Genomic DNA, 16,630 nt, shown 5'->3' with positions numbered 1-16,630 from the left:
GTAACTGAAAACTTCGGAGTGTCAATATTTGGAGCAATGTGAAAGTAGGCAGTATAATAAAGAGTCACAACTATTGTAATGTGTATATATGTCACCGGAAAATAATAAAACTGGTAAATTGATCAACTTACTAAAATAATAGATGGCATAAACTACGTCGACTAAATTTCAGACAAAATAAAAAACGGCTTTGATCTTTAATATCTAGCTTAATGCACTTAGGACCTTTTATAAAAAAAAAAACAAATTGTTCGTTGTTTTACCTGCTACAATTTTGTTCTTTATAAATTTTCGATAAAACCTATATTTTTGGAGATATTTGCAAAAAAACGATGAAAAACGTGAAAAAATTGCGAATTTTCAATTGCCAATAACTTGAAAAGTATTGGATTTTTTTTTAAACTTTAAAGACAACTTTAGCTTAAAATTAGGTCTTCTATCGATATCCGAGGTTATTTTGCAAAAAAAATATTCACCCCAAAGAAGGGGTGTCAACCACCCCCAGGGGGGGTGGCGGATTTCAAATCATATTCACTTTTGAAGTTAAGGGTAAGATGAACCTAATTCCAAAATTTCATGCAAATCGGTTCACAGTAAAAAAATTCGGAGGTTAGACCGTATTTTTCGCTTCAATGACTGCACTATTTATAGTAAACTAGCTTTTGCCCGCAACTTCGTTCGCGTGGAATAGTGACTACCAGCAGATTTTTGATTTGACCAATAGATGGCGCTATATGTCCGGAATATTTTTTTTTTTAATAAAAACTATCCTATGTCCTTTCTCAAGTTTCAAACTATGTCTGTACCAAATTTCACACAAATCGGTGCAGTAGTTTAGGCGTGAAGAAAAGACAGACAGACAGACAGAGTTACTTTCGCATTTATAATATTAGTTTGGATACGTAGTAGCCTATCCTCTTACAAAGTTAAGTATAAACGTATTAAATTATAATACGTTCCACCCCGTAACAAAAATATTTTGATTTCGATTTTCCCATGTTTCGTCATACCTCAAATCTTATTTACCTACTAATTTCTATAATGACTCTTATCGGCGCATACAATTGTAAGCATGAAATTGCTTTGAAAAATATTTTTATTTGGTTTTAACTTCATCATCATCATCAGATATCGCAGTCCACTGCTGGACACAAGCCTCTCTAACTTATTTAGCATAAAACCAAGTTTAACTCAAGGTTAAGTTTATAAAGAACTATGGCTTCCATTAAAAAAAAGTTAAACTTAAAAAAAGCGCGAGCGCATGTCAGGATCTATATATTTTTATGTTGTCTCACAGGTAGGTACAATAAAAAAATCTTAAGTTATATCTTAGATTTATTCAGTTCAGGCACGGAGAATATTTACCACAAACTAATTTCATATAGCTTCAAATGTAGTGTAGTGTAGTTCCACATCATGTTCAATAAATCTTTCAAAGCAACAATTATTATAATAAAACAAAAAACTGTTCGTAGTTTGTATGTGTGTTCTCAGGCATCTGAAAACCAATCATAATAATTGTATTAGTTCTCAAATAAAACCGAAATCAAATAAAAAATGAATGGAAGTAGAATAGCCGTATTAGCATTTTTAATTTATTCTTCTATAAAGAGGCAACATTTTTTTCTGTGATTTTTGTACCTACTCACTCTTCCCGAGTAACACAGGTTATATTATATCCCGATACGGGCAGTAGTTTCTACGGCTAGTATCTTCATATAATGGACTGTTGTATTCAATTTCTCACCTGTTACTCGCTTCGGAATCCGAACATTCTTTTCCTCTCTTCTTCTGTGAAATCGGTGAAATCGTTTACATCAAAAGTGGCACTATCGCTTTCTGCGTTATACTTATTGATTCGCTTCAAACTGTCGGCGAAGGCTCGGTAGTGTGCTTCTCTATCGGCATCATCTTTGTATACCTTGTGGAAATCTTTAATGTATTTTTCGAAGTACTCCTGAGTTTTGTTTAAGTCGTAATATGGTTTGTCTCCAACTGGAGCAGCACTCGCTATGGCGACCAGCGCAAGTATCAACACTATACTCATGGAACGCATGTTGACTGCGATATCTACGTATGTCTATTCTCTTGATGAGCTCACCGATATCTGTTCACAGACGAGTTCCATGTCGCTTATATACGAACAGTGAGTATCTAAATAATTAACGATAAATGGCTTTAAAACCACAACCTTGACTGCAATACTACAAACTTGGCAAAAACCAGACTGTTTTATAAAAAAAGTGTGATACGATGGTTAAACAGAAGCGTGGTATTATTACATCACTGTATGACTTTTGTAATGTAAAATGATAATTAATGTTTCCTTCTCCTAATATGTGGACATTTGACCATGTTTCTTGATCAGCTTACTTGAAAAAAGATGTTTCTTGTTCAGCTTACTTGCTCTCTGTATTCGTGCATTCATTTGAGAACATGGGTACCTACAGATATTTCATTTAAAATAGCGGATGTCCGGCTCGGTTTTTTTAGCGACATCGTTCGGTTCGTACGAGCAAGACTTATTGCTGTAAAAAGTGGCGAAGTTAACACATACTTTCCAATGTCACATTTTAAACAGTATTCCATTCGATACTACCTTTTATTATATCATAAACATGTATATGTTCTTCCTTATTATGTGCTCCCCTTATGTACTCCCTTTTTTACTTTATTATGTACTCCCCTTATATATTTTATTATGTGCTCGCCTTATGTACTTCCTTATATATTTTATTATGTGCTCCCCTTATGTTCTTCCTTGCATACGCCCCTTATATACTTCCTTTATCTTATGACTCCCTCTATGGACTTCCTTATGTACTCCATTATGGACTGTATACTGACTGGAATTCTTTTGAGTTGATATGTAAGTAAATGATAAATGCCCATTATCTTCTATTCACAAATTATGATGACAGGGAAACTAACACATTTTAAACGGTTGTACAGGACTCCCTCTAAAACGTAACAGTTCTCACGACTTTCTTAAATTGTAAATTGGTAGCAGAAGTTACGGGCGTTCCTCGTTCGAGGTCAATATTAAATTACATGTTTACATTTCGTAGTGAAATATATATTTTGATACTATTTAATCAACACTGTTGGACATAAGCCTCTTTCCATTTAACCACTTCAATCTTGTAGGTTCTTCAGTCTTGTAATCTACCTGTTTATTTTTCAGAAATGAACTAATTACCTATAATGCAAATAGCAATTAAAATATGGGAGTAGTTTTGCAAAGAAAATTAAAAAAACAATGAGTTTATCGAAAATATGTAGTCGATTTTAATGAAAGTTCATAAATATAATATGCAAACAAGTCAAAGTAACATTGTAGTTATCTGAAGATTTAACGCTGGATATATTTTGATAATTTTTCAACTAAGTGCTTCTGAAACAAAATAAATAAAATATTAGAAAGCTTTATAGGGATATTTGTGACTATAATAATATTAAGTGCTAGTTATTATGGGTCTTAATATTATTATACATACATATCTATGTTTCCTTATCTAAGACAGATGGGCGACCATTTCCTTAACCTTCCGAGAACCCGTGCCTCAGAAGGCAGGCTAGCCGTCAATCTCATGTCTGATTTTCTTAGTATTGTCGGATCGCCGTCAAATCGAAATAAAGGGATTATAGTACTTCTATTTCTGAGTTCCTTGAACTCCATAATACAATAGATTAAGTCAATATTTGGACTTATTAGCTAAACAATAATTAATACAAATGATATCGTACAATACTTTTTTTTAATACAATCTGTTTCCTGAAGCCCTTACTTTTTAGGTACTAGTACAGCCCCTAGGGTCATTTACAACCACGCTGAACATATGCAGCAGCTTAAGCGGGAAAGTGTGATAAACTGGCATTTGTAATATAAGTTAGTCTACTATAATAACATAAATTAGAGCAAGGAGTGTTAATATTAACCTTAAAAATCTGTGCTCATCTGTACTTACGTTCGTGCTAAATAAATGGGCGCTTGAATAAGTTTCATTTTATCGAGCTGAGCTGGCGTGTAATCTGCGTATCTTGTTATTTCAAACTCAGATGTAGTACTTTGACTATTCAATATGTTCATATCTATTAATGCTTGCTTAAAAGCTTCATAATGTATCAACAATTCATAAGGAGTCTTATAAGAAACCTTAAAATCGGTTAAGAATTTCTGATATAGTTGCGGTGCCTCTTTTAAATCGTAAAATATCTTTTTACAACTGCCTAAGCTGACTAAAACTGCGAGAATAATACCAAACTGAATAGCTTTCATGATTAACTAGCGACTGTAACTTCTCTTCGACAAATCCATATTAAGTTAAAAGTATGGATATTTATACAAAATGTAAGAATGTAAGATAATAAAATTGATTTTATCAGGATACCTAAATGGCGTGTATTTTTAATCATGACTCGTTGCGCCCGCGATTCTGGCCATATTTGGTTTCATCAGTTAGGAATTTACCTACGCAGTATATATCTAAGTAGATTATTTATAATCTAGAACTGAGATTAAACATATGAACAGAATGAACACAAGTTTTGAATATCAATAGTTACTATCAATACATTTGCTTTTTTTAAACAATTTTTTATGCTTAGTTAAGAAAATTATTTTTTGTATCAAAAGTATATTAAGATAAAGTCACATTGTATTATGTGTTTGCCATAATTTAATCTTATTTATAAATCAAAAGAGTCGAAGTAATCAAGTCTCAGAACATCGGTAATTTGTGGCACTTTCAGTGTGACAGCCACGAATAACTACCACAGTGATACCAAGGATAAATATTATATTATCCTTCGATATTGCAGTTCGGATTGTTCATATTTGATCCTTCTAGAATAAACCCACGTTTATATAAATCACATCATCATCATCATCATCCTCCGAGCCTTTTTCCCAATCATGTTGGGGTCGGCTTCCAGTCTAACCGGATTCAGCTGAGTACCAGTGCTTTATAAGAAGCGACTGCCTATCTGACCCCCTCAACCCAGTTACCCGGGAACCCGATACCCCTTGGTTAGACTGGTGTCAGACTTACTGGCTTCTGACTACCCGTAACGACTGCCTAGGATGTTCAATGACAGCCGGGACCTACAGTTTAACGTGCCATCCGAAACACAGCCAATGGTGTCTAAGATATACTTAGAAAGTACATACAAACTTAGAAAAGTTGCATTGGTACTTGCCTGACCTGGGATCGAACCCACGCCTTCATACTCGAGAGGTTGGTCTTTTACAAATCACATCATCACTCACTCGAAATATTGCCTGGTTCGTCAAAAGATACATATTATCAGTTTTTTTTTACTTCGATATATCATTACGATCTTGCATGTTCGTATGCAAGGCGTGATCGTACCGATGAGAAAATATACAGTTTTCCTTGTCATTAAAGTGAATTAAAGATATATATTTCAAACATTGATGAGGAGGTAAGGTTACGATACGTGTTTCTGTAGGTAGATTCGTATCTCAGTATGCTTATTTAAAATTAAAAAATAAAATTCTGAAAATTATGCAAATGTAAATACCTTGAGTTTCATGAAATTGTATTCGAATACCTCATTCGCTGTTATTTCATTAATAAAGCTTGTCTTTTAGCGTTATGTGTAGGCTAAAAAGCACCAAAGAATAACATTTGCGCAATTGGATTTCATTTTCAGAAAACCAGTAAACAGGGATAATTTAGTTTTCCACTGTCACAACGTAGTTATTTGTAATGTTTAATATACAATTATTCCTACAGCAATAAGCGTTGTACAAAGAGCTAAGTAAATAAAACAAAAGTTATGTACACATATTCTTTATTGGTAATTAAAACCTACTATTTACATACTTAATACAACATCTTAATTACATAACACAATTTATATCTCAAGCTATTAAAATGTATACTAATATTACAAGGTTTGACAGTTTATTTGCGCGCTTATCTCAGAAACTACTGAGCCTTCAGTGTTAGAAAGCCCATTTATCTAAGAAGGCTACATTTTCTCCTGGAATGCGAAGTTCCCAAGGGATGCGGGTTAACATCTTTTAAATTCAAAATTCCCTTAATCTAGGTACTATTAAGAATATCATAATGTAACTGCTAAACTAATCTATTGCAAAATCGATCACAGCTGTTAGCATTAAACATTTTTACAACAACGACATTATACAAAATATGGTAAACTACATACATTTATAAGTAAATATCACACTTACACATTGGCCATCATTTCAAAATTGTAACGGTAAACAAAAATTCAGACATCGTAGTCATCTCCTCCGAGCCTTTTTTCCCAATCATGTTGGGGTCAACTTCCAGTCTAACCGGATTCAGCTGAGTACCAGTGCTTTACAAGAAGCGACTGCCTAGCTGACCTCCTCAACCCAGTTACCCGGGTTGCCCGGGTTACTCGTAGTACAGTAGTACAGTAGACTGCACATCAGTGGTAACTATCATGCACCTTAACTCAATAGTAATAAGTACGATTTTCCTATAAAACTGTTACCACTGACCTGAAGTTGACTGTACCTACAATAAAATAATACCTGCCTATGTATAATGCATTAACAGTTTATTATGCATTGAACTGTATTTTTTCATCCTGGTCCCTCAATTATTTCGGATTTTGAATGTTATTTAAAGTTGCTTTAACAATGCACGAAGAGTAATCTAGGTATATTTGTTTATCTGTATCCATACTGACGATGTTGCCGGCAGCAGCTAGTACTACAAACTAGAAGTATAAAAAGCCTTAATATTCATAAATAAATATACCTAAATAATCATAATTTACATTTTGTTATCACTTTTCTTATTCATGTGTCTTCAACAAATTACATAGGCTTTAAGCTAATAGTTGCCCTTTGTATTATAGAAATACAATGCGATTACAATCATAATAGGGTTCAGTTAACCCTAACTCTAAATTGAGACAGTTTACTTGAATAGCTGTCAGACTAACTTCAGTTTAGTTACGTATGATAAGTTTTGAAAATGTTCTGAAATGCATGAATGTAAAGTTCGCTGTCAGACCATTCACATTTTCATTAGCATTTCTTATTTTTCAATTTTGAGAGACTATATATAAACAATTTATTTATGCATAAATAAATGGCTTTAGACAGAACTAAATAGCTTATCAGAAAAATCAAACTCCGAGGACATTTTAAAATAATCACTAAGAGCATTTAAGGTCCAGATATTTGTTCATAAAATCTAGTCTAAAACACCAGAAAAACCCAACAAATAAACATCAGGGATTTGTTCTTTATTGTCGCTATTAACACATACTTATTTTAAATATTTACAAACTAAAAGGCTGTATCATTATTGGTAGTCTGCATCTCTTCGCTGGGGCCTGCAACAATCACGACAGATTGAAAATTGAATGTCGCACTATATTGTGGGATGCAATCGAAATAATTTGTCCGCCAAACGAATTATTCTGATTGCATATTAAACCACCGATTGGCGTGATTCCAATAATGCTTAATAAACCATACTGTACTATCAATATGTCACGTTCAATTCAACTGACAAAATAATGAGTAATGCTTATTGAGCTTAAAGAGTTTCGTGTTATGGTTCGCGACTGTCCGTTTTTATGTGACCGTATAAAGGCAATCATTAAGTGTCGGTTTAAAATACCAGTAAACAAAAATAATATTAAGCAGCATTGGATTCGGAATTAAACGATAAAAAAGGATACTCATTTGGTTGGTCAGAATGCCACAATAAATATCAACTAAACAGAATATTGGTTGTATGGTTATAAGACATTCTTTTACGTTTGAAAAATAAATACATTTGATAAATAAAGTAACTACTCGAACTATCCCTAAACTGATCTCCAACCCCCATACAACCGATAGGTACTATAAGTTTCTCCATTATTTTTTACGACAGGACCATTGACTACTGATATAACTTCACAAGTATTAGCAATCATAGAAAAACAATTGAACAACACAACTCGAAAACAAAAGTAATCTGATTGAACTCGTTTGTATGGAAATACAATAATAATTATTATCCATAAGAGAAATACATTGGACATTTCATATAATCTTATACAAAGCAATTCCATAACGTATAGTGCTTCCATTTAACGTTTCACGCATTAATATTTGGAAACGCTACGTTTCATTTGTTAGATGAAATTCATGCGTAACTGATTAATAGTGGATGTTCTATTGAAATGCTAAACTATTTAAGCATACTAAATGGATCACAGGGCAAAACATGGCAAAACATGGCTAGGTATTTAAACACAATTGACTAGTTGACAAAATTAAACAATAATTCCAAAATGCGACTTCGCTAATTTTCGCACTTTGGCTCTGAAAAACCCTAAATCATTTAGCTGACTAAAAAATGTACCTTAGTTGTTTTACAATCATAAATAGATCATGAGAATCTTTTGTTCTAAACAAATCTCAAATTGGTGAATTTGATTTTTTCAGAAGTCCTTGAAATTGGGCCACTTAGTTCTATTTTAAATAAAAACCTTCGATTTTACAAGAGGAAGATATTCGGCTCATTTTCAAACTATAAAAGAAGTGTTGAATATGACTTACCACTTAATAAACTTTTCAACTGAACACTGTCACAGAAGATGGGATCCGTCAAGACTGAGCTCAGTTGATCTCTGACCGACTGTCGCGCGTCGCACCATATCACGCGACCCGTCCGGGACCAGTCCATTACTAACATTTTCATACTCTGAAAAATTTACAACATTTTAGATGAAAATATAGTCTGTAGGATTTATTATAATCGTATATTATAGTCGTATATTATAATCGTATATTATTTAACATTGAAAAAAGAACATTAAAACAGACAAAGAAAATCTGTATAAAAAAGAATGATCATTACATAACCGGTAAGAGTTTTCTTCAATAACTCGCCATTTCAAAACTTCTGCTAAGTAAAGAAAATACTAATCAGAAAAATCTAGTTACTGTAAAAAAGACTGCGCAGTACTCTAATAATCTGCTTCCATTCATAAGAAACGTACCGAATAGTTTTTATTTAATCCATCAATACTGAATGCGAGTAATCCTGAATTCTGTCTTCATAATCTAGCTAATGGCTTGCTGAATAAAATCACTCTGTAAACTAACGCTAAGAAAATATTTACATATAAAATGCAATAATGAGTTTTCCCCGGGACCCGCTTATTGTGTTGAATATTCAATGCCTTAACCCCTTTATTCACTTCCAAGATATTGTAAAAACCGATGTTGGTTAAATAACTGGTTGTTATAATGGCTATTCAAATATTGATCGGTCAAACATGAGAATTACCCACAAATTTCGCGAGTCATCTTTATATTCCTACCATATACAAATCTCAATGTCACTCGTTGCTATTTACTCACTCGTAGGTACATATTATTTAGATGTGACCATTTCTGGTTTAGGTATAAGTTTATAAAATGAACGGATAGCTATAGAAAGATAGTCATCAAAACAGTTTTTCTTTTAAACTTATCGTATGTATATGTCAATCTGATTGATACAAAAATAAGTTAAAATATTTGTGATGAAATGAACGAGCAGCTACCAACATTTTCAGATACTTTTAATCGATTCTGTTCACACGAACCGAGCATAATGACCCCATAAACCATCGCCGACCAACAAGTAACATTCATAAAAGTTGTAACAACTTTGTACATAAAATTATGAAATTAAATTATGCACATACGCAACGAATACAATAACCCCACACTGAACGTGCTTGCGGATAACATTCGACTTCAGCGAGAGGTGAAATTAAATGAAAACAAGCACTTTCGAAGCTTTCGCGTAAACAAAGAGTTAAACGTCCAAAAGATAAATAGTTACGAACGAATAACAATTAATTAATATTAATTATATCTGTTGCAAGTTGCGCGCCTATTGCACGTTTTAACTCGCGCTGTGGTCGCCACATCAACATTGCATATGATTTGACGTTGCGGTTTGCGGTCAATGGAATATTAAATTGACGCTAATTTTATACGCCCTGTTCTAGTTAGATATCCACTATTATTTTCTGTGCTTAAGTACCTACTTAGGGGTGATTTTTATACAATAAATAAATAAAGTCACTTCAAAGAGAGCAACATCTAACGATCACTTTAAATTCTATCTTCTCTTTAATTTTGACTTGAATTTTATACTTTGAAATAAACCCCTCGATAATGAGTAGGTACCCACTTCTAAATAATAAAATACCAATAAGTATCAGTTTTATTACTAAACAATGCTCTTACGTGCACTCGTGAAGCTTAAGTTACTGAGAAGTTGTAGTACTTACACGGTCCGTACCTAGGAGTAAAGTGACTTTACGTTACTTGGAATGGATGCTACAGGCTTTTTGGGTCCACTTTATAAGTTGAAAAGTCCGAAGTACCTGCCTACGAAAGTACGTGATACCGACCCCTTTATTCCCTATTTTCTTTCGTACACAAAGGGATAATTTCAATTTACGTAGGTAAACGAAAACATTTCGTAATTTAGTTGTTCAAGAACTTTGTTTTCCTATTTTAAATTGTTTTAGAACAATGACGATCCTACCATTATACGAGGCAGACTCGTAGGCTTTTTAAGTACCTATAGACGAATTACAGGAGTACTTAGGTACTATTACAGTCCAGATTTTGAGCTCTAATATGATTGCACTCTGAACACAAAAATAAACATTTGTTTTATTTTAATTGATATCAAAGTTAAAAGCGGTTTGATACTTCTAATAAACATTATAAGGGACACCTCACCTTTTACGTACTTAATTAATTGTTAATTTGTTATGTAGGGATAAAAATCTTATTATATTTTTAGAAGCCATAATTCAATCTCAAAAGGTTTTCATGGAAATATAAACTGTAACATGTCTCCTCAAAGGTCAATCAACCAAAGTCTATTCCTAAAGGGATAACTTCGTGATAACACTGCCCAAAATAGAATATGTAGGATCCGCTTGACCACCTACGATAGAAATGTAATATCGTCGGTGAACCTTACAGGGATCCCAGCTATCTAAACAATTTTTATATGCCGTCGGGTGGGTCCCATCAACCCTAAAGACTTTGTGATCGTACATCATAGATTTACGATACGATATATCATTTTACGACCCTTTGCTCTCAACTTTATATACGCTGTATTTAATATTATTCGTTTGATGTCAAATAGAATACCTAAATGGTTTATTTAAATAACTTAGCACTTTGAGGATGGGCAATAAAAACGTGGTTTACAAACGTCCATTCTATAATGTCCGTAATTCAAATCACTTTTTAAACGATTTGTTTTTTTTTTGTACAAATGAATCCACACATCACTTAATGTTTACCCTAATTTATTTACCATTATTTTGAAAACAGCTTCCCAAAGAGACACACTTTCACAAATACAACAATGAATTCCGCCCAAAGAGACGGTCTCTTAAATTAGATTTTCAAAACAATCAAGTCCCGTTTGTACTCCAAAGTAAATTGTACTAAATGCAATGTAATTCTTAATTCGACAAGCTACAGCCACCGGCCAGTTCATTAATTAAAATAAAACACAATTAATATTAACAATCATAATAATTTGCTTTTTGCTCCCTTGTTACGCGACATGGAAGATGTTTGCTCTTTAATATTATAAGGTCCTTTTAAGACAAATTAATTATGCTATGAGTGCTAGGCTACACGAACAGGATGAGGTTAAATAAAATACAAAAACGATGGAATTGCAGCAATCGCTCACAAAATGTTAGGTGCGTGAAACATTTTTGGTCGATTCGAAAGTAAAACTATCTGTACGGTTTTTATGGTTTAAACGCTGTTTCCATATAAAAAATCGGTAAAAAAACTTTTAAGTCAAACGGTTTTATCTTATGTGCACTGAAAACTAGAAAATAAAAAAATAGTTACTTACCTGTCAACCTACGTAGGTGGTCTTGGTCATATTAGACTAAAATAAAAACGTGGGGCCCATTAACTGTTGCTGTAGTACTTTCTTCTAGAGGTATAATAGGTGTGGATTGCATCGACTTACTATAATCGTAACTGGAGATTTTGACAATCAATAAATCAGCCGTAGCGGCTTCACCAGCGAACGCCGAGCTCATGATCTACCAAAGTATAAAGATATGCTTTGCCATAGGTAGGATTTCAGAGGGGCCCCACGTTTTTATTTTAGTCTAATATGACCAAGACCACCTACGTAGGTTGACAGGTAAGTAACTATTTTTTTATTTTCTAGTTTTCAGTGCACATAAGATAAAACCGTTTGACTTAAAAGTTTTTTTACCGATTTTTTATTTTCTAGTTTTTAGTATTTAATGAAAATGCCTACCGAACATTCCTCATTCTATCTAATTCATTTAGTGTATCATTATTACACGGTCTCTTACCTGATAATTTATTACAATCTAATTTAAAAAAAAAGTCATTTTTTTAACGACGCCGAAAATTATCAAGTGACCCCTCCCTGGGTCAGCAGTGGTGAGGGAGTGCCAGACTCTTACTGACTAAAAATAGTTGTTTCGTCGTAGGCCTTTTATGTACCAGGGCCACGGTAACTCTTTCGAACAATCCCGCAGCCCAGGCAGGCCTTGGCCCTGTTGGGCCCCGCTGGGGTTGCTAACAGTATTCTACTTGTGTAGCCCTTTCATTTGATACCCATATTGAGGGGGTGGTGGAAAAATATGTAATCTGCCATTTTGTACCGGCGGCCATATTAGATTTACAATGTTATTGATATTACTATATTGTATTGTCATCGGAATTAAAAGTGTATACAAAATTTCAGATTAATCGGTTGACAGGAAGAGGGTGAAATTTGAATTACTTTTGACCCAAGAATAAAACAAATGGGATCAGCTAAATAAAACCGTTTAAAAATTGTTATCAGCCATTTGGTAGCGGCTGCCATCTTAGATTTCAATTTTGCATAGTAAATTGTATTCTACTTGTTGAGACCTTTCATTTGATACCCATGTTGATGGTACTGATAAAACCTAAGTTATCCGCCATTTTGTAGAGGCCGCCATCTTGGATTTGAATTTTATATAGTACATTGTATACTACTGGTTGAGCACTTTCATTTGATACCCACATTGATGGGATTGATAAAACCTACGTTATCCGCCATTTTATAACGGCGGCCATCTTGGATTTGCAATGTTATTGATATTATTATATTGTATTGTCATCGGAAATACATGTGTGTACCAAATTTCAGATCAATCTGACAACAGGAAGGCACTGAAATTTCAATTTCTAAATTTGACCCAAGAATGAATAAATAATAAATAAAACAAACGGGGTGAGCTAAATAAAACCGTTTAAAAATAGGTCACATAGCTCAGAAGCTACAACAATATATTATCAGTGATACAAAATAATGGTAATTTATACATACAATGGTACCTATAACATAAAATAAGTTAAATCCAATCTTCAGTTTGTTCGCAAATTCGCTGTAACTTGCAATTTAATTTAAAAAAATGTTTGGTCAAAATAATAATGAAAAAAAAAGGATTCTAGTTAAACATTATGACAATTAGTAGTAAAACATGCGCTGTCCATTTACCCGTAATGAATGGCTAAATGATGCCTGGCCTAGCTACTGACCCAACACTGAACATTATGCGATCGTTACAGCTAACATGTTCAGCTAAACATGCGCTAAAATGGTACATTTGCGGCTTTTGTCAACTAATTATTTCATTAATCTAAATTAATATCATTAAACTGAACATTTAGAAAGTATATTCTAAAAAAAAATAAAAGGTTAAAGTGTTGTCATTTATGAAAAACCACGACAAGTTTTATCCCGCATCGAAATTACCGAAATGTTTTTGTTTTTTAATGATGTACAATTTAGGTAGGTTCAGGTTTTGATAAATAGTAAATTTTGTAAAAATGTATGTTATCCAGAAGTGGCTTTAATGACGGCAGATAGAAGAGTTTGGAAGAAGAAAACATGCTGCGCCGACCCCAAATAAAATTGGGATAAGGGCAGGAGGATGATGATGATGATCCAGAAGTGGGTTTAATAGGAAAGCAAACATGATCATTCATTTTAGCACAGTATACCTAATCGTATTATTCCTTATCAGAACTGAATCGTTAAAAGTTGCACATGTACACATACAGAAGTCATCATCGTTCCACCACCGTAATCAATCGATTATAATAAAAGTATTGTAATCAAAATGAATAACGTCATAAGTACTGAAACAAAACGTGAATAGTGTAACCAGTCACCAGTGTTATATTAAACTGCGCAATACACATTTTATACACATTAAACCTTTTTATGCAAACAGTTCTCTTAATTTAATTTCCTCTAAAAAAATATTTCGATGGGGGGAAAAGTGTCTAAACGAGCTTTAATGTAAGTTTTTTTTTTTTTATTATTGTAACAAATATATAAAAATAGTAAATATTCGTTCATCTCTCGTAAAAATGCATATTTTCTGTGCCTAGAAAACCAGGCATAAAAAAGCTAAAGTTAGAATAACACAAGACGCGTAAACCATAACAATAGAAAACATACCTGTAAGAAAGTGTAGTCCAATCTGTACAGCGCGTCACAGTATATGACAAGCAGGTGAGCTGGTCTGACTCCCAGAGCTTCCACATCATTCCTCCTGCTTTGTACCGACACAGCTGCCCCATTATGTGGTACACTCCATTGCAAACTTCTTCTTGTTTCGTTCTCTGGTATATTGTTAATAGTGTGTATGGTAGTGATCGGAGGGACGGGTTTGGATTTTTGTAGGGTGAACAGTTTGTGACGAACGCGTTCGGCGCCCGCAAAGTGGAGACCGCCTACGGGACGGATTGCGTAGTGAGGGGGAAGAATGCCGTCCTGTTGAAAAATTTTGTATTTAGTGCTTTACGTTTTAGTTTTAGCGAAGTATCCAAAAAAAACATTGATTTTGAATATAATATAATATTTATTATTCATCTAGGCATACCTACTTAAATCAAACTTTCACATTTTTAATTTTAAATCAAATGAAATATCGAACTTTAAAATTAACTACGATCATAAAGAAAAACGAAGAGAAACTTCCAGTGTGCATGCTTGACTCGCATTTGATAGAATTTTATTCAAACTTGCTGCAAAGTTGCACGTTACGTTCCGAGATGCCTTTTCACACCAAAACTAAGTTCAAACGCTTTAGCCGTTTATTCAGAGTTATTTAGTGGTAAAACTCTTTGTGGGAGAAGTGAGAAGATTTGGATAGCTTTACTGAAGATGGGGTTAATTTGTAAGTTTGTAATTAGGACATCAAATGCGGCGCTTGATGACGAACGGTTCGTGGTTGACCGCAAATCATTAGCATCTCAATACGCAGCAAAACGTGTCCAGTTGCGTCATCACTGTGTGGTACCTTCATCTACTGCCTATATTCTAGACTAACATGACTTGTGATCAGCTCTGTAATTTGGGTTTAGTCTACGACATAAACGTACCTAAATCATTGTTTTATAACGGAAGAAGCATTTTTCTGTTTCCATTGATAGAATGATCGTCAAACCCCGATGATCGCATCTCAAAAAGGTTTGACACGAATTTATGCCATCACTGTGAAAAGGCAACAAGAGCCTATAAAGTGAGCAAAGTGTTGCAACAACGAATACTGCTATTCTGTTTTTGCAGCGAGGCTAGTGTTGCAAAAAAAACGTTTTTTTTCTAGTGTGAAAAAAAACCTTGAAAAAAAACCAGATAAAAAACAGTTTTTTTTCTGGGCCTTGTTTTTTTCAAGAGTATAATAACTCTTAAATTGTTAGGGCATTTACCGTTAAAGATTAATACTTAAGGTTACATAATAGAGTCTTAGGTTTATTCTTGAATCTACGGTACTTTTCTGATAAAACAGAACCAAATTTCATGACAACATGGCAACATTCATTTATATTAACTCAACGAAAGGGAAATTTTGAAAATTGAACTAAAAAGTAGGCTAGAAAAAAAACCAAATTTAGAAAAAAAACAACGATGCAAAGTTTTTTTTCATGTTTTTTTTCAATAAAGTGAAAAAAAACAAATCGTTTTTTTTTCATTTTACATCACTAAGCGAGGCTATTACTGTTTTGACACTTGACGATCCTCTCTCCACTGCTTTATGAAGTTTTTAATGCCCAGTGAACGTTTTGAAAGGGTGCGTTTCATTGTTATAAGGATCTTGTGTCATCACTCTCCCTCAAGCGTTTTTGCAACGTAAGCTAGTGAAAAGACCACTGATAAAATAACCGAGCAATACGTAGTTGCTTCATAATCAGGCACTTTAGTATATTTTTCTTCATATCGTTACCACCTTTATTACTTGCATCCTGATAATTCTCCAAACTAGATTTTCATAAAAAATATCCTATAAAAAATTATCATGATCGAAGACTGCCATAAACATTTTGTATGCTTTGCACCGCACAGGACCGCACAGTGACATAGTGCATAGTGAAGTGATACTAACATAGTTTTAAGTTTTTTTATATACTACTTATCAATTTTGTATGTTAGTCATTAAGGTATATATCTATGGGCCAATGCAGCCTGAAAATAAAGGTATTTGATTTTGTTTTTTTTTCCATCAAAATTTTGGTTACACTTACGACGTTTTTTTTTAT

At 33.5% G+C, this 16,630-nt stretch overlaps 1 protein-coding gene and 1 long non-coding RNA gene across 5 annotated transcripts in view; one reads left to right on the top strand and one right to left on the bottom strand.

The window, feature by feature from the left end:
* Positions 1–16,630, top strand: part of LOC135117878 (uncharacterized) — a 69,688-nt gene that overhangs the window by 16,560 nt on the left and 36,498 nt on the right. The window contains exon 1 of one of the 3 annotated variants that reach the window (XR_010277218.1): positions 13,946–14,387. The exons of 1 other annotated variant lie outside the window; for it this stretch is intronic. This is a non-coding gene — a long non-coding RNA (uncharacterized LOC135117878). Of the gene's footprint in view, positions 1–13,945; positions 14,388–16,630 lie in introns of those variants that run through there. One more of the 3 variants, XR_010277219.1, reaches the window with a different exon arrangement.
* The window catches only part of LOC110375283 (sodium-independent sulfate anion transporter), a 32,843-nt gene continuing 22,372 nt past the window's right edge, over positions 6,160–16,630 (bottom strand). For both annotated transcript variants that reach the window (XM_064038265.1, XM_021333341.3), the window contains exons 10-12: positions 14,550–14,864; positions 8,582–8,726; positions 6,160–7,362 (exon numbers count right to left, since the gene is read on the bottom strand). In XM_064038265.1, coding sequence (XP_063894335.1) covers positions 7,316–7,362; positions 8,582–8,726; positions 14,550–14,864 — 507 coding nt within the window. In that variant the 3' untranslated portion in view covers positions 6,160–7,315. The remainder of the gene's footprint in view (positions 7,363–8,581; positions 8,727–14,549; positions 14,865–16,630) is intronic.

Source organism: Helicoverpa armigera, chromosome 2 (assembly GCF_030705265.1).
Source record: "Helicoverpa armigera isolate CAAS_96S chromosome 2, ASM3070526v1, whole genome shotgun sequence".
NCBI lineage: Eukaryota > Metazoa > Arthropoda > Insecta > Lepidoptera > Noctuidae > Helicoverpa > Helicoverpa armigera.
The sequence above is the reverse complement of the archived record's forward strand: the minus strand, read 5'-3'. Positions and strand labels throughout refer to the sequence as shown.